General features: G+C 41.2%; 1 protein-coding gene and 1 long non-coding RNA gene across 2 annotated transcripts in view; both read left to right on the top strand.

The window, feature by feature from the left end:
• Positions 1–17,971, top strand: part of LOC308336388 — a 668,236-nt gene extending 650,265 nt beyond the window's left edge. The window contains exon 2 of the long non-coding RNA XR_013966157.1: positions 16,821–17,971. This is a non-coding gene — a long non-coding RNA (uncharacterized lncRNA). The remainder of the gene's footprint in view (positions 1–16,820) is intronic.
• Positions 4,157–17,971, top strand: LOC308336387 (carbonic anhydrase 1-like). The gene is made up of 7 exons (XM_080793752.1): positions 4,157–4,319; positions 4,864–5,061; positions 9,182–9,300; positions 10,258–10,350; positions 10,909–10,971; positions 11,102–11,257; positions 15,780–17,971. The coding sequence occupies exons 1-7, from the start codon at positions 4,286–4,288 to the stop codon at positions 15,897–15,899; spliced, it is 783 nt and encodes a 260-aa protein (XP_080649878.1). The 5' UTR covers positions 4,157–4,285; the 3' UTR covers positions 15,900–17,971.
• Positions 17,972–18,239: the final 268 nt, after the last annotated feature.

Genomic DNA, 18,239 nt, shown 5'->3' with positions numbered 1-18,239 from the left:
GCCTGGGTAAACCCCTCCCCCCTCGTCAGATTTTCATTCTATGAAATGTTGTCCAGCAGGGGGAGTGGGTTTACCCAGGCTAGGGATTCACATGTCTTAAGACTGTTGGTAGGGCGTTCCACATTTTGGTGGCATAGGAGTAAAATTAATATAGTCCCTTGTTTGTGCTGCACATGGTTTGTTGCACTGCCTTTGGTGTTGTGGGTGTGGACTAATTGACATTATAAGAAAGTATTTATAGGGTAGGCATATATGAACCTGAATATGGCATAATATATGCAGCATAGGCTATATTCTGCATTACTTGCCATATATTGGCATAATATGTTAATATATTTAAAATAAAACCATAGCACCACCATTAGACTTTTCATGTCACGCACCCCCGGCCTAGAAGGTGCACCACAAGGGGTGCACGCACAACAGTTTGGGAATACCAAAACCAAAACGGCCTAAACCTCAGGTCAAATGCTTGGCTGCGGTGTGTAGTACCAGCATACAAATCCGAGGGGGGTAAAAAAATGTCTGGCCTTCTTTGGCCCTTGGTCGTGGAATGACCTACAGTCCAGACTAAAAATGGCTTTGAAAGTTCCCTTGAGAAGTTTCAAAAGGATCATCTTTGATGTACAATCCAACACCTGCACATGTTTGGATATGTATACTAACTAGCCTATGTTCATGCCTATATATTTATTATATCGGCTCAGATCGTGTAGATTGTTATGGTGTATTTTGCCCTGCTACTAAAAAGTAGGACAGGTGACTTGTTGTATTTATGCATAGGTACTTTAAGGTGTATTATGGATGTTGTATTTGCTGGTTCAAAATGTAACATTGACGATGTGGTATTGAAGTGTAATTTGTATTTCTGCCTCTTGGACAGTTCCCACTTGTGTTTGATTGCCCCTCTCCCCATCACACACAACTGTTTGGTCAAACCACGTGACTTCCATTGGAAAAGCATTGAGGCGGCCATGAAACACGGACAGCACAGAGCATGTTCGTCTGATATGTGTGTACATGTGTGTACAAAGCCTAATGTATGTATGCTGTGTATGTCGGTGGCGTCGCTCGGCCAATCAGGGATTGGTGAGCGGCTGCGTATGACGCCACCGACAACCATTATAGTGGACATCTGGTTAATAGCACTCAACAGTGGCTATAGAATTGAGATAGATTGTATCCGTTTGTATAGATATTTATATGCAACACATCGCATTTTTTGTTTTCTATTGGTGCAAGTTTTATTTTAAATATATTTTTTATGGCTTTCGTCTAAGTTATTTTTGAGGGGCGCTAGCCCCTCCTATATACAGCTTTTGTCTCAATATTTGCCATTGACAATGAAAGTAGAAATTAGGTCAAATGTCCGTCAAAAATGATGTAAATTTGTGGCAACACAAACATTAAATGCCATGACAATGTAGGGACATTTTATGTCATATGTAGCAAATCGGCTAACGGATCACATAAATTCAGTTCAATTTTTTTACTGAGGTTAAGGTTAGGGTTAGGTTTAGGTGTAGGCTGTCAATCACAGCGACTGGCCAGTCACAGCACACCATTTACTCAAACCCGCAGATGAAACCATATTAGCTGTTGCACGTAGCTTGAACACACCTAATTGGCTGCCAATCAGACACTATGTCCTTTTATGGGAAACACTGTCAAACACAACAACATAGAAATAGATAACCCAGCTAGACTAGAGCACAGCCATACCTGTCCTCATTGCGCACGTAAGGCCACCTGCATGAATGCATGTTAGAAGCAAACCTGTTTCCCGGCCTAAAGCCTCTTTAGCCTACACACACCTGTCGACATGAGGCAGTAGTAAAACCATTCGCAGAGAAATGTGTGGTGTGAGTGGTGACTTTCTTCATCTCACTTAATTACACTTTAAAACAAATATGTTTAGGCCTACTTCAGCAGTAAAGAAATGTAATTGCCAATTTAATTGCAAATGTAGGCCTATATGAAAGCACTACTGTCCCATTGAGTGAATTAAATGGAATAACATTCGATTGTGGGTTAATAAATTACAGGCCTATACAAGGAGGTTAAATGGGAGGCTATTGTGCAGTCAAAGTTACCAATACAAGCTAGTTAATTCAGCATTATTTTATTGACCGGTCAGGCCGGTATGGTAGGCCTGACCAAGTAGGCCATTCATGGCCAACTTCATGTGCAAAGCACAAGTTGACAGCTCGACAGAGTGCATTTCTAGTTTTGCATGCTATGTTGATGAATTGAAAACATAGGACCACAATGGAAACAAGTCCCCAGGGGCCAGGACTTATTATGATTAGGCTACATGCATTAACCACTTCAGCCCTATACATTCTGGTCTGGACATTTGAAAATAGTCGATATAGACTGACCGTAGATTTGCAATTTTCATATGATTTTCATACATTTGAAAATGGGACATTCTGTAGCCCTATAATGAGTACTTACTTTTAGTACTTTATTACACTTAATTTGATATAAAAAAAAACCTTTTTACCTTTACTCAGGTAAATTCTGAATTCCTGACTTTTACTTGTAACAGGGTATTTCTACCATAGCAGTAGATAAGTAAAACATTTGAGTACTTTTTCCACCACTGGTATGGTGAACAGTCTGGTCCCCCGTCCAATAGACTCTCCACAGGCTCCTCAAGCATGTCCATAAGTGGCACTCCGCAAAGTGATTAATGTTTGATGCAGTCTGACTAAAGGTCATGGGATATGTCTGTGAAGTAGATAATTCCAATGTAATCTTAATGCCACTGATGCTGATGGTCACGATGAACCTATATATAGCTTCCAAGTAATCCAAGTAATGATTACTAATCCAATAACTCAACAAGTAGCTAAACACTGTTCATGATCACTGTTGCTGTGTCTATGTGAATGCTATAGTAATGCAATGTGTATTTTATGTAATGTTTTATTGTTGTAACTGACTGCCGGGTGCCAAAGACAAATTTCCATTTTAAATGTAAATTTAATGGACAATAAAGTTTTCTTTATCTTTATCTTTATCTGCTCAAACTTTTTTCATGTCAAGGTCCTCCCTCCCACATGTGTACGCGACACCCATTTAGGTAATATTTTCACAGTCATATATTATAATATTAATTTATTTAATTGTATTATGTATATTTCAAAGAAATGTATAGCTAGCTTGCAGCGATCCATCATAAATTGTTACAGCAAAATATCCCAAAAGGGGCGTAAACATTTGTTTTAATAGCTGAAGTAACATGGTAGGTACTAGGTAGCTATAATGGAGGGGCCCCTAACCCTATAACACATTTTGCTGGGAACCCTAGTGGGTGCATGCATGTGGACTGTGGATTCTGGAACCCCGCCACTTTGAGAACCATGATGCTGCAATCCAAGGATTTATTTAAGCCAATCATCTGCAGACAAATTCCCGAACCCCGATTGTCAATCAATTCACAAATAGCCTAAATCCGCCCATCGTAGCATTAAATAAGTGAACTGCAATGATGCAATCCCGTTACTTCTCAATCCTGTCAATATAGGCGATAAAGCGGATAAACGCCCATCAGTCTGAAAAGACGCTCCACTCACCAGCTCATTGCGAAGAGAGAGAGAGAGAGAGATAGAGAGAGAGAGAGAGAGAGAGAGAGAGAGAGAGAGAGAGAGAGAGAGAGAGAGAGAGAGAGAGAGAGAGAGAGAGAGAGAGAGAGAGAGAGAGGGGGAAGGAGGGAGAGAGAGAGGGAGAGAGGGGGGAGGGAGAGAGAGAGACAGAGGGAGGGAGGGAGGGAGGGAGAGAGAGAGACAGAGGGAGGGGGAGAGAGAGAGAGAGAGAGAGAGAGAGGGAGAGACAGAGAGACAGAGAGAGAGAGAGAGAGAGAGAGAGAGGGGGAGGGAGGGAGAAAGACAGAGGGAGGAGGGAGGGGGGGAGAGAGAGAGACAGAGGGAGGGAGGGAGGGAGGGAGAGAGACAGAGGGAGGGAGTGAGGGAGAGAGAGAGACAGAGGGAGGGAGAGAGAGACAGAGAGGGGGGGGGGTCGAGGCTCGAGGGGGGGATCCTCCTCCTCATCAATATCGCCGAATTGCGCGCAACACCAAAACTCCTCCTGCTAGCTGTTGCGCGAACCGGCAGCATGGGTCAGACAGACAGACAGACAGATAGACAGACAGACCGTATATAAGGCTGTCAGCTGTCAGTAGAAGGACACTGGCTGTTTGCACTCGGGAAACGACGCACTTATCAAGGGATTATTACACAGCTCTGTCTCTCTCTCTCTGTCTCACCTACATTAGGCTACAATGTCTCACGCATGGGGATACGCAGCGAGCAACGGTGAGGCACTTTCACCATATAGTCATATAGTGCATGCATGGTCCTTGTTGTTATTGCTTTATAACCACCAGGACCTGTTAATGAATTATGATATAGCCTACATAGCCAACATATACCTGCGGACTCTGGAACAATGCACACAGTCCATGCATTTAATGTATTAATAACACTGTCACTGCAACAGGCAATTTTCATTCATTCATTCATGCTTTAAGGATTATGAAAGGACGTATTTTTGGACGCATCTTTTTTGTTTTAATATTTACTTTGTCTTTTATATGTTCGGAATAAAAAAAGAAAAAAATGGGGAAAAAATGCTGCATGCATTCATTCGTTGGTTCGTTCGTTCATTCATTCGTTGGTTCGTTCATTCATTCATCATTCATCATCATCCCTCTTTGCAGATTTTGTGCATTTTAATCACCTCATCATCACCTCACATCACCCATTCTGAATGAACCCCTTTATTCCCTTCTTTCTGTGTTTATGGATTTAGCTACAGCCTGTTGTCTGTCTTAAAATCCTTTCATTCCCGTTATTTTAGGACCCGATAAATGGGCTACTAACTTCCCCATCGCCGATGGACCCCGCCAGTCTCCCATTGACATCCTACCTGCTCAATGCGACTACGACGGCGGCCTGAAGCCGCTGTGCCTCAAGTACGACCCTTCCACGTCAATAGATATTCTCAACAACGGACATTCCTTCCAAGTGACCTTCCTTGATGACGCCGACAGCTCAAGTTAGTGGGAAATTAATGTTAATATTATGCATGAGAGAGTTATGTAATGCAGCCGCCGCCCCCCCCCCCCCCCCCCCAGGCCCCTGCACATTTTAGGGAATATTTAACTAAATTAAATAGGCAACCATGGTGCAGAGCCTGGGAAATTGCCAGGAGATCCATAAGAACCCATGCATGCATGTAGAATATATGTTTTTCAATCGTTTCAAGCCATGACCCCCCAAATCGTTATTTTATAGACAAGCACTTGGAATGTAGGAGTTGAGGCATATACATTTTCGGTTTCACAGACTCTAAAATACACTTTTTTACCATTTTTATTGGATTTTTCTTTTCTTTTCTTGTCTTGTCTTTTTGAGGTATAGGCTATTAAGGATCTTACAACTTCAAGTCCTTAAATTGCCATATCTGGGACATGAATGGGGACCCCCCTGGAGGTCCAGACCCACAGGCTGAGAACCACATAGGGAATATTTAACAAAAGAAATTAGGAAAGTGGAACTGCATGGTGCAGAGCCTTGGCCATGCAGGAGATCCAGTGAAAAACCCATGTGCATGCAGACAATAGTGATTGAATTGGTAATGAAACCCGGTGTAAAGCTTTTCCCACGACTGGATTTTTCATATTCTGAGTGAGGTCAAGGGAGCACGAACAGAGGGTTCTTTACAAAATGGGACCGGTTCTCTAGACTAGTTAAACATTACATGTTTCAAGTGCAACTGGAATGTGTTTTTAGTCACCAACTAAAACAAAGCATGCATCCCAGTGACAGTCCCTTTCCTTATAATAATGTGGAGTGAAATTGTAATGTCCCCTCTTTCGCATTGGTTGAGCTCATCTCGAGGTATAGTTATAGCATTGGAGCAGTGGTTCTCAAACCTTTTTGCTCCAGACCAAAAGAGAAATTTGATGTCTGCCCGGGCCGGGACTCAAACTAGTGAAAATAGCTGGTATACACGCTCGTAGATCTGGTATTTTCACTATATTTCTTAAAAGTTATTTGTTTCCCAGAATTTATGACATTTCTTTGATTTTTGAGGGGTGCTAGCCCCTCCCATATGCCCAGCTTTGTCTGTCTGTATGTGTACCACGGAAATGATGTGATTGGCTGAGCACGGAATGTGATGTGTTGTCAGTCGTGGAGAAAAGTTGAGCGCCCCTCACTTCAAGTGTGATTTTTACATTTATTTATGAAATTATGTGGGTTTTTTTTATTACATCATTGAAAAATAATAATTCAAATTGCTTCAGCCTTTTTTGGCAAATGAACGAAACAAGGATAGCAGGATAAGTTTCATTATTTTCTACTAAACATTCAGGCTATTGTGTCAGCCTGTCGTAACTGGAGATTTGTATTTGTTTTAGCGTGCATGTCCATTTATAGCAGGCCTTTGAATGATGTGACGTAATCAGTGAAATGTGTGTGCAAACCTTTTAAGAAATTGGATTGAAAATCGTTGCTTGTGTTTACGGTATAGAAACAATGAGAGAAATAATTGCATCAGGGTGGATTAACAGCATGTGGTCTGCACTAAGAAGAGATAAGCTGTTTTATACTAGGACTTAAGTATTAAGTATTAGTTAGTATGCTTAGGGCTTGGATCGAAATGTCACATCCACTATGGTGTAAGGAACCTTAACCTTTTATAAGATTTTGAGCATTATGTTTATTTCAAACCATTATTCTGAAAAGTAACAATTTTGGACATTTGAGATTTCCACCCGACAGAGATGATATATTATATAGGGACTAAAGCCTACTCGTCATAGTCATGCATCGGCCGGAGTGTGTGTGTGTCAGTGTGTGCGTGTGCGTGCGCGTGCGTGCTCGTGCGTGTGCGCGTCATGCACGTGCAGTGGAAAGTAGACTGCCTTTGTCTCTTTGTCTGCACACTGCTCAAGCAATATGTATTTCAGCTGGGCTGTAAAATGTTAACAGGAAGAGTGAGTATGGGCACCTCTGTGTAATATTTGGGAAATGGTCTTAAGTAATATGAAGTATATGATTAGAACATGCTTGAACTTTGACAATTTGTGTCTAATATTTTTACAATTGATACACATTGCTACAAAACCTGCATGTATATCCAATCATTTTGGGCATATATGAGAAGTTGAAGGATAGGTCTGAGAATGATGCACCGTGCATGTTCAAATCATTCATTATTTAAGATCATTCTTTCTAATATTTGATTTATCTTTGGACAAAAACTAAAAACGAAATAAAAAACGAAATAAAATACCGGCCATAGAGAAACTGCAGTTCCTCTGGTATATCAGAGCAATCAGCATGCCACTGAGATAGACCTATAAATATCAGCTACATATTTGTAAAATAATAGATGAATACAAAATGTCCTGCAGACAGTGAAGAGGGAGGGGGTGGGTAGATCTTAAAATACCTCAGTACAGTATCATCATCATCATCATCATCCTGGGCTAAATCTGATCCGATTCTTCTCAGTCTGATCACGACAGGAACTCTCAGACCACGTCCAACAAATAAGGAAGCTTGCCTGCCCTGCCCCTGTGTGTGTGTGTGTGTGTGTGTGTGTGTGTGTGTGTGTGTGTGTGTCTGTGTGTCTGTCTGTGTGTGTGTGTGTGTGTGTGTGTGCGCGCGTGCGCGTGTGTGTTTGTTTGTATGTCGTGATGACGATGTGTACTGCAAGTACAAAGGCAGCTGTTGCATCATACAATCAAACGAAATATATTTATGTCCTGTTTATGAACGAATAAATTGTGTCGGCATGGTTCCCACGAACCTCCTGCTTCCATTTATTTTAAGATTTTCTTGAATTAGAAACCAAATACTGTGTTCATAATATTGCTTGATATTATTTATTAGGCCTATTTTTTGTCTGGCAAAGAGCCAAGTATTTAACCGTTTGATCTCAAATACACAAACGTTGCAAGTTATGCGATTTTAAAATGATGTGTGACATATTTATTTAATTTATCCATTTATTTGGACGGGTCAGCGCATATTGAGCAACATTACAATACAATGTATAGTCATACACCGGATTTGGCAAGAGTGCAGATTTCCATCCATAGCATAATGAAAGCAAGCAACATTAAAAAAGCACATTGCCTATATAGACATTACAAAAGGGTACAAGACAGACTAGAAACTATGACCAAAAAAGACAAACAAATAAAAACTAGCGATGCATGATTAATCTGTAGCATAATCGGGATAGGCCATAAAAATGCCATATCGGTATGGTCTCAACATAATACAGATTATTTGATCGGTTTTCACCAGCAAAAAATGTGAAAATGAAAAAAAAACATTCTAATTTGTTACTTATCTCATTCAGTAGTCATTCAGTTGTGAAAACAGACACTTGTAAAAGAGTATGGTGTTTATTGATTGATTGAATACTTTATTGACAGGCTTTGGGCCAAACCTCTATAGGGCTTGATTCCATTGTGGGCCTCTGTATAATATCGGAATCGGTCAGAATCGGTAATTGGCAGATATGACACTGCGAATAATCGTAGGTCGAATATCGGTCATAATTTCATAACCGTGCACCCCTAATGAAAACTAGACTAAAATGTTAGGGAGGGACAAGTGGAAAAGACATCCAGTCGTTTAATGTTTGGACGTATACTGTAGGTGGATCATGAGATAAAGGGTCCTTGGGCCACACACCCCTTTGGGTTATTTTATTGACATGAATGAATAAGCCAAGCCCATTGTCTGACAAAAAGTTCAAAGTTAATAACTGTTATTAACTTTGCAATTTTTGGGGGCCCCTGAGCTTGAGCCTCCGTGTGACATCAACGCGGTCGCGTGGAGGCTTAAGCTCAGGGGCCCCCGTTGGATAATCCTCCCCTGCTTGGACGGACGCGTTGTGAGCTTTTGGATCAGCTATTTTCATAATGTGCAACCAACTCAACCAAGTGTAAAATTAGCCATTACGACGCCATCTTGGCCTGCCAAAATACACTTTAGTCGACTATATATCAACTGTAGATTTAGAGACTAAAACTAGACTAACACTAAAACATTTCAGATGACTAAAACGTGACAAAATTGAAAAGTTTTTTTTATGACTAAAACTAAATCAAGCTTGCTGTCAAAATCAACACTACTGTCTGTCTGTGTTCCAGCTCTGACAAACGGACCTATCTCGGGGACGTACAGGCTGAAGCAGTTCCACTTCCACTGGGGTGCATCTGACCTGAAGGGCTCTGAGCACACAGTGTCTGGGACCATGTATCCTGCCGAGGTAGGAACCACCGCTCACATAATTATCCTTTCTGTCGGGCTGGTCTCAGGGGTGGAAAAAGTACTAGTTGTATTATAAGTAGGCTACAAATAACAGTACCGCAATGTGGAAATGCCTCTGTTAAACCTAGAAGTCCGGAAGTCAGAATGTACTTGAGTAAAAGTACAAATGTATTGCTATAAAAATGTACAAAAAACAAAAAAGTACTCATTATGCAGAATGCTCCATTTCACAAGCTGAAATGTATAGGGCTGAAATGGGTAACTACTAGTAACTAAAGTTCAAATAATTTTAATGGAGTAAAAGTACAATATTTGTCTCTGAGATTTAGTGGAGTAGAAGTAAAAATACAGAAAATTGGAAATATTCCAGTATAATACCTCAGAATGTAAATGTAAAGGTCTTGTGTGGCCAGACTGTTGTTCCCACAATGTTAAAATGTTTCTTTTTGTAAATTAGCGTCCCTACTTGATCATACTACAGCATCACACAAACGCACCAAATGAAGCGATCCGCAAGCTCGAAATATGGCGCGAAGCAGCTCGGTTTGAGCTTGTTGTTCTGCTACTTTTTTCAAATTTGAATCCTAAAAAAGTTGGATATTTCGGTTTCCACCCGACACAGATATGGACTGTTTTCTATTTTGTGCAAGTAGTAGGCTAAATTAAACCAGTTATTTTTATTTCACTATCAAGAACGTTATCCCCCCCGTTCCTTTTCTTATCTACTGACACATCTTGTTGAAAATGTTCCGTTTTTTATTGAATAGCAGCTAAACCTTTCACTTCATCTGAATGAAGGTCTCCCAGGCGTATGAAACTCACCCAGATTCACTCTGAACAACAATACAAAAGGGCCCGGCAGACGGAACTGAAAGGATTCCCAGGGTAAAAAAAAAAAGCGAGCAAATCTCTGAATAATCTATTTACAAATGGCCTTTGTGTGTGTCTCTCTTAGCTCCATCTGGTGCACTGGAACACCAAATACCCCAGCTTTGGGGATGCTGCTAGCAAGCCTGATGGGCTCGCTGTTGTGGGAGTGTTCCTGAAGGTCAGTAGTGTTGTTTTTAAATTAAATCCTTCTACTGGTACAGTCAGTATCATAGTGCTTTCTTTGCTGTGATGTATAGGCATACTTAGGACACTGATAAATGATGCCCTGCCTAGCCCTTTGCTGTGGACCACAGCGGTGGGAAAAGTACTTAAATTCCACTTACTTAAGTAAAAGTATTAATACTGCAATTTAGAAACACTAAAGTCTGGAATTCAACATTTTCTTGAGTAAAAGTACAAAAGTATATCAACTATAATCTAGAATATCAAGTAGAAAGTACCCATTATGCAGAAAAACCTTTTGAAAATAGCAGATTGCATTGTGCACCTAACTATTATACACTTGTACTGCTCCTAGTATTGATGATGTCTTGTACAGTATTGTATGTCTTTAATTTGTCTTGATGAATACACAGGACCACAATGGAAATAAGTCCTCAGGACCTTTTGTGTTAACCTTTTAGCATGAATGTATACTGTAACTGTTACCTCTGTACTTTTTGCTAACTCTTTATAAACTGTTCGATCAATCAAACCACCTTTTTCCCCCATCCAGATTGGTTCTGCCAATGCAGCACTTCAGAAGCTGCTTGATGCATTTGATGCCATACAGGCCAAGGTAAGTCTATTTCATTTTAAAGACTTCGGTTCTATACAAATGTATGTTTTTTTTTAGGGCTGCTGCCCTTCACTTCACACGATCGAGTGTGATTTTGTTTTTAACCCCACTCGACTGTTTTCTGTTCCAGGGCAAGCAGACCACCTTCCCCAACTTTGACCCCACCACCCTGCTGCCAGGCTCGTTAGATTACTGGACCTACGACGGCTCTCTGACCACGCCCCCTCTGCTGGAGAGCGTCACCTGGATCGTCTGCAAGGAGCCAATCAGTGTCAGCACTGAGCAGGTATGCCCGGTGTTGGCCACGCCCCCACACATCGTCACCACACCATTCATGCTGTGTAGTTAGGGGGAAGGCTTTGACTTTGGACACACTCCAAGGGTCTGGGAATGGCTTCATTGGCTTACACATTCTCTATCCTTCTTCATTGCTGTCGAAATCAAGGACTTGATTGTTGAGATTAGCAGCATGGCTCGCTGACACATGAGAAACCTCTTGTAGCTGGAAGAAACACAATACTGCAACCGAGAGGGAGAGAGAGACAGATAGAGACAGAAACAGAATGAGACAGAGAGAGAGATAGAGATAGAGATAGAGATAGAGAGAGAGAGAGAGAGAGAGAGAGAGAGAGAGAGAGAGAGAGAGAGAGAGAGAGAGAGAGAGAGAGATGCATTGTGCTATCTATAACGAGAGAGAGAGAGAGAGAGAGAGAGAGAGAGAGAGAGAGAGAGAGAGAGAGATGCATTGTGCTATCTATAACTATAAAGCCGTTTTTATACATTTGAAAACTTTGAGAACTTGATAGGAATACTCCGGACATTTACTTGTAACAGAGTATTTCTACATTGCAGTATTGACTTTCACTCAAGCACTACTTTTTCCACCACTGCCCAACAGTATTCAGTAAATGCTTCTGTATAACCAACTGTTGGCAGCCAGAGGTGAATGAAACACAAGTCGATCACAGGTTAATCTCATCACAACAAACCGTTTAATTGCATTTTCTACACTTTCTTACATGACTAAAAAAAACACAGTGCATACATACATACACCTGTATGTACTGTAATCTAGTCTACATTTCTAGTCTACACGACACATAGCCTACTGTACATCATGCCCATAATCAGTGGTGGAAAGTAACTAAGTACATAAAGTACTGTACTTAAGTACAATCTTGAGTTATTTGTATTTTACTTGAATATTTCCAATTTCTAGTAGGCTACTTCTCCACTACATCTCATTGTACTTTTACTCCACTACATTTATTTTAACACTTTAGTTAGTAGTAACTTCGTAGATTTTGATCATTATTATTATTGAAACATACAGTAACAATTTCAGCCCTATACATTTTCAGCCATTTGAAAATAGCCAATACCCAGCAATATCTTTACAATCAGTAAACCCTGTATTCCCCCTCTCCTCTCCCTCTCTCTCAAGTCTGCCCTTGCAGCAGGAGTCTTTAAGTCCTGTGAAAATGAATGCAGGCCAGTCAGTGTCTCAAGGGTAAACACGGGGAGTGTACACATAACCTTTAAACATGTTGCCATATAGACCAGGCACAGCTGATAAGTCTGTATAGCCACAGAAAACCAATGTTGGTAACAATATGCTGTTACTATTTTAAGCATGAACATTTGATAACTCTCCTGGAGTGACTGACACTACTATTGGAACATTTTAAATATTCTAATTTTCTATATATTTTATCATCAGGGTAGAAATATTTTCTTAATATATGGATCTTTTTTAACGATTCCGGTACCAGTCCACAAATACCAGCTCTGACATGGAACAGATTCCTGGTCCCTCAATGTTGGATCCCAAACCTATTATTAAGTCAATGACAGTCTAATCGAAGAATAAATTATTGATTAAAAAAAAAATCCCGTAGTGCCGTATATGGCTGCCCACTGCTAGCTGGGTAAATGCAGGGGACACATTTCATATTATCTGCAAACATACTGTGACAAAAAAACACCCAAGGAGTGAGGCTTATTCTATTCTACAGTGAGTGTGTATGCTCCTGCTTGAATTCAGACAAACGTGTTGATCGTACATCACAGCCTCATCTTTCCTGTCACAGCCTAGGAAAGAGAGTGGTTGTAGAGGTGCTGCGCCTGCATGCCACTTCCTCCTTATCTGTATAGCTGAAGCTGCTGCACTGTTCAGTGGCCCAGAGGTCACCCACCTCATCCCCTCTGAAGATGAGGAGAATGGCAGCACACATGACCCCTTTTCCACTTTGGTTCTATAGAACTGCATGGTTCCATTGTAGATTCTTGGCTATTTTCTCTATTTTATATTATTTTCTATAGTAATACAAAGGGAACGGTTTTGGACACCCTGACAGTAACAATATGTATTTGGCCATAGTCCTCTATTTGAAATTTATTTTGTGCCAGGAACCCCCAAAGGAGAGGCTGCTAGCCCCTCCAAAGCATGGCTTTTGAAGATATTCTTGTCCTACACAATAAATGGATCATGTACGATGATAAGAGCGTCCCTCACTATTTAAATAGCAGATTTACAAGCTCACAATGCTACTTTGTCAAGCCTTTTTTCCCCGTTTCTGTTTGTGAAGCACAGCGGATCTGGTTTATGAACGATCGCTTTGCCTTTCTGGACTAGGTTTGCCTGTAATTCACACACCCAAGATAAGGGCATCAAGGCTGAAGAGGTGAAACTAAAGCCCAAGGAAAAACTGCAATTAATTTGTGTTACTGAAAGCCGATTGCTTGATCCGCCACATTATAAATACAGCTGTGAATCAGAGAGTTAAGCACCAACTAGAGAGCCACTAAGCTTGACGTTGAGGATAGAAATGTGCCAGACAGACGAGCCGAGTCCCTGACTCCAGCTTTCCATCAGCATTCAACACGGAGCAGCAGTGATGCGTGTGTTGAGTTGAGTGACAGTCACAGGAGGTCAGCAGCTAGAATACTATTCTAGGCATTTAGTCTACTACTCTACTCTATCCCACAGAGATTTTTTTACACAAAAATGTCAAACTAAATTAAGCTTCACCAATCACCTCCCCACGTTACAATCATCAACCATCCACACAACAAGGGCCACAGCAAAATTCAGATTAATTACTTTACTTTATTAACGGTTTGCAACAAACAAAAAAGTCCAGGTATAGTTATACAATAATGCTAAAAGGATAACACAAATATCCCTGAGGGCTTGTTTCCATTGTGGTCCCATGTATTCAATTAATCAAGATAAAGATATAGAAGATGATAGAACACAATACAAGAAATCATCAGTACTAGGAGCAGTAAAAGTATATTTAAAGAAAAACAGTGGGGGGAATTTCTTTTGGCAAGCTAGAAGACTGTAGGTCCAGTTGCAAATTGCAGACAGGTGCTCTTTATGGCGGTTTTGAAGGAGGGTAGGGAATCTCATTTTTGTTGGCTGTTACACATATTAGTGTAACAGTGTAGGGTACATTTTGGTGGTAGTAGAGTGAATTCATAGCCACTGCGTACTCCTGTGATCCAATATCTAGAAGATTAATTGAAGTTCTAGGTCAAGGAACATGTCTTGAGTTTCCTTGGCCACAGAAAGCCGAGGAGCACGTTGGTTATCATGCCCAGAGTGTTTATTACTGACACACCTGCAACGTTCAAATGTTGTGTCACCTGCATTATCAGCAGACCTTGCTGAAATAACAGTAAAAGTGGACTTGTTGTGGTAACGCCAGTTATGACCCAGGGTGTAGTGGAGGGGGACTGGGGAGTGCGGGGGATTGGGCATCCCTCACTTCTAAACATAGGGTTTTGGTCAATTAATTTAGTTTGTTTACATATTACACAAAAGACAAAATTGTCACCGCAACCTGCAACGTACAAGGCAAGGCAAAGCCTGTGCACTATGGTTGTGATATCGCCCTGACAACCAACAACAACCAATAAACCGGCTGACTCTGCTGACTGTCCCTTTGGGCTATATAGGATCTATCCTATACTACTACTACTACTCCTGGAGATGGGATCCTAAAACTCGTCAGGCTGAATGCACAACAAAACATTGTGTGTCGTATTTTGGTTATGAAGAAAAGTAGTCTCTCGAGACAGACTGTTGACTCACGCAAATTCAAAGGAAAAGAGGGCGCTGTTTTTCCTTCTGCTCTAAAAGTAGCACTACAATGTCATGACCCTGAGCCTGAACCACAAGGCCCATTGGGAAGGAGCCTGTCTTCTGTCTCTGTGAGGCAGCTTGATGTTGGCATGACCCGGCCAGGGATCAAGCCCTGACCTTCCCAGTCTCAGGGCGGACACAAAACGTCAGGTCGTAAATTGACTGGCTTGTAAGACACAGCCTGCAGGAGGATCATGTTTGTTGACCCATGGGGGTACTCCAAAAAAAACACTGGAGTGGACGCCAAGAGTATACTGAAACACGATGTTCTATACAATGGGCTCATCTTTACCTTAACAAATCACACCCGTGTGAACTGAGTGTTGCAACTCCCCTCTCTCTCTCTCTCTCTCTCTCTCTCTCTCTCTCTCTGTAATTAGCAGGCAACAGTGCAACACTATCTCTCTGTTTCTGGCACAACAGTGCCACTTCTGCCCCTACTGGTACTCTAAACATAGTCACATAGGTTAGGACGGACATTGCTGTTCCTTGGAGTGGTTGCACCACTCAAAAATGCATGGCAAAAAAGGCACTGGCAGCTCAATGAAGTCTTTCAGTGGCCTCTCTAACTCTCCGTCTCTCTCTCTCTCCCTCTCCCCCTCTCTCTCTCTCTCTCTCTCTCTCTCTCTCTCTCTCTCTCTCTCTCCTCTTCTTACAGATGGCCAAATTCCGGTGCCTGCTCTTCTCCGGTGAGGGTGAGACCACGTGCTGCATGATGGACAACTATCGGCCCCCGCAACCCCTGAAGGGTCGCAAAGTTCGTGCTTCCTTCCAATGAGAACCAAACAACGCTCCCCCTACCCTCTGTGCCCTATACTTTCGCAGACCCCTCCTAACCTTTCGCCCGCTTTAGACTGCAGCGAAGCACAAAGCAAACGTATCGACATCATTCACTTTTTGTTGTAATGTTTTTGAAGAAAGTTTAATTGCCAATTATATCCGTCCCTGAAATGCAATGCACACTTGGTGCTGTCTTACTGTGCGGAAGGGAAAACTTGAAGGGTCCAGCGTTTTTGTTTGTTTTGTTTGTTTGTTTTTTGCCACTATCTTATCACCTCCCGAGTCGAGCGATAAGGTGCCCTCTGTCCAGACTCAGAAATACTCCACAGTGGCACGCGTTAGCCAGAATTTCGCACCTGGTTCCAATGTATCAGAGAGCGCCATGAACAAGTAGGTGGCAAAAATCACACTGCAAGTCCTGAGTGTTATAGTTTAACTCTGAAAGTACCGGCAAAAAGGTGGCTATTAAGGGTTCATTTGCAAAAAAATATAGATTGTTTCTATTTATTATGAATGAAATTATGTAGTACATTTTGTTTTTTAATCGTTTCTTTATTTTTTTGCAAATGAACAATTTTTGGTGTGTGAGATATTGTTTTGTCAAGCAGCTACAGTAGCCTGAAGGGAAAGTTGATGCTTTGAAATGCAGAAATATTAGTTAACCCAATAAGTGATGCTTTATGAGCCAATAGGCAGCCGAAAAACACAAACACTCCACGACAAAGCAAGGAGATAGAATCAACTCTCCATCTGTACAGAGGACAGAAGAGTAATTAAGACAGACACAAATGTGCAAGTGCAAACACACACACACACACACACACACACACACACACACACACACACACACACACACACACACACACACACACACACACACACACACACACACACACACAGTACACATGCATCCTGCCAGTTTGGCTGTAATCTCTGACTGACTGACTTTGTGCCTCAGGATCACGGCAGCTTAATGAAACGCTGTGGCCCACTCCACCATCACACTCGAATCATTGAACTACAAAATCCCTCTTCTCTGCCACATACACACAAACACACGCTCATGTGCACGCACACACACACACACACGAAACGCAATCTGGCGCAGTTGCAACGCATTGGCTGTGCCTGTAGGCGCTGACCTGGTTATGGATTTCCGTGCTGTACATGGCGCATAGCGCACGGATCGCTGCACACACTGAATGGACATGAAGGCATATCATCGTGGTTTTAGAGCTAACAACTTCTGTGTTTTGACAGCATAGTGTTCAACCCCCCATATGTAGTTGTCAACTCCTGTTTTGTATTCTGTTTTCCTTATTAACCACTTGAACCTTAAGGTCGATGCATGCTTCACTTTTAGTGCCGAAATAAAATCGGGTCGGGACCCCTCCCGAACCGATTTTATTTTATTTCGGCATTCAGATCGGCCTTTAGAGTCCCTATGCTGGGGTGTACTTTCAGTGAAAATAGAAGTTCAATGTGACGTGTTGTGAGCTTGTAGATTTGGTGTAGTCTATAGGGAACTGATAGACACTATGTAGAAGGTCTAGTACAGAGCCCTAGGGGACCCCAAGGGTTTAAGTGGTTAATAATATAATACTAACTCTGTTTGAAAGCATAATATGCAAATAGAAGCGTTTTTTTTACGTGATTCCGCTGTTGTGATTTGTGTACAAGAGCTCTGCATTTGTTATGTTGTCTTGAATATGACAAGATGATGACTAGGATGTTTTGTTTTATAATCCCATTGTGTAATATGATGATGCTAATACAAAGAACTACGCCAATATGCCAGCGGTTTATAGAGAAACCAGAGACCATAATGTGATTGAGTAAAGAAATCCTGCCCTTTAGTATTAAAACAATAAAATGGAAATAAAAAAAGAATTGTAAAAGCACAATGAAAGTTCAACCAAATTATGTATTTCCTGAAAGGATGATTGTAAATCAAAAAATAATTTAATTATTTATGCCAGCCATTGTTAGGGCCCTCCTGTGAGTATGTCTTGGTGTTGTGCTTTTTGCAAAGTGGATGTTACTGGTTAAATAAATATATTTTGTGACTAATTGACGCCTGCTGTAATTCATCTGTCCTCTGCGTTTGCCTTTCTCATCTCTTTATTTTTGGTCTCCATATCGAGATGCCGGTGGTGGAAAAAGTACTCACATGTTTTACTTATGTAAAAGTATCAATACTTCAATATATAAATAGTCTGTTACAAGTAAAAGTCCGGAATTCAAAATATAATTGAGTAAAAGTACGAAGGTAATGGCATCAACATGATGTAAAAGTACTCATTATGCAAAATGTTCCATTTCAAGTTTTCAAATGTAA

Source organism: Protomyctophum bolini (assembly GCF_963924005.1).
Source record: "Protomyctophum bolini genome assembly, chromosome: 21".
Classification (NCBI taxonomy): Eukaryota; Metazoa; Chordata; class Actinopteri; order Myctophiformes; family Myctophidae; genus Protomyctophum; species Protomyctophum bolini.
The sequence above is the reverse complement of the archived record's forward strand: the minus strand, read 5'-3'. Positions and strand labels throughout refer to the sequence as shown.

Excerpts from the sequence above, each read along its gene's own strand:
- LOC308336387 (XM_080793752.1), top strand. The coding sequence starts at position 4,286 with ATGTCTCACGCATGGGGATACGCAGCGAGCAACG. Across the intron at positions 9,301-10,257 it reads GGACCATGTATCCTGCCGAG|CTCCATCTGGTGCACTGGAA; the intron begins GTAGGAACCACC and ends TGTCTCTCTTAG. Across the intron at positions 10,972-11,101 it reads TTGATGCCATACAGGCCAAG|GGCAAGCAGACCACCTTCCC; the intron begins GTAAGTCTATTT and ends TTTCTGTTCCAG.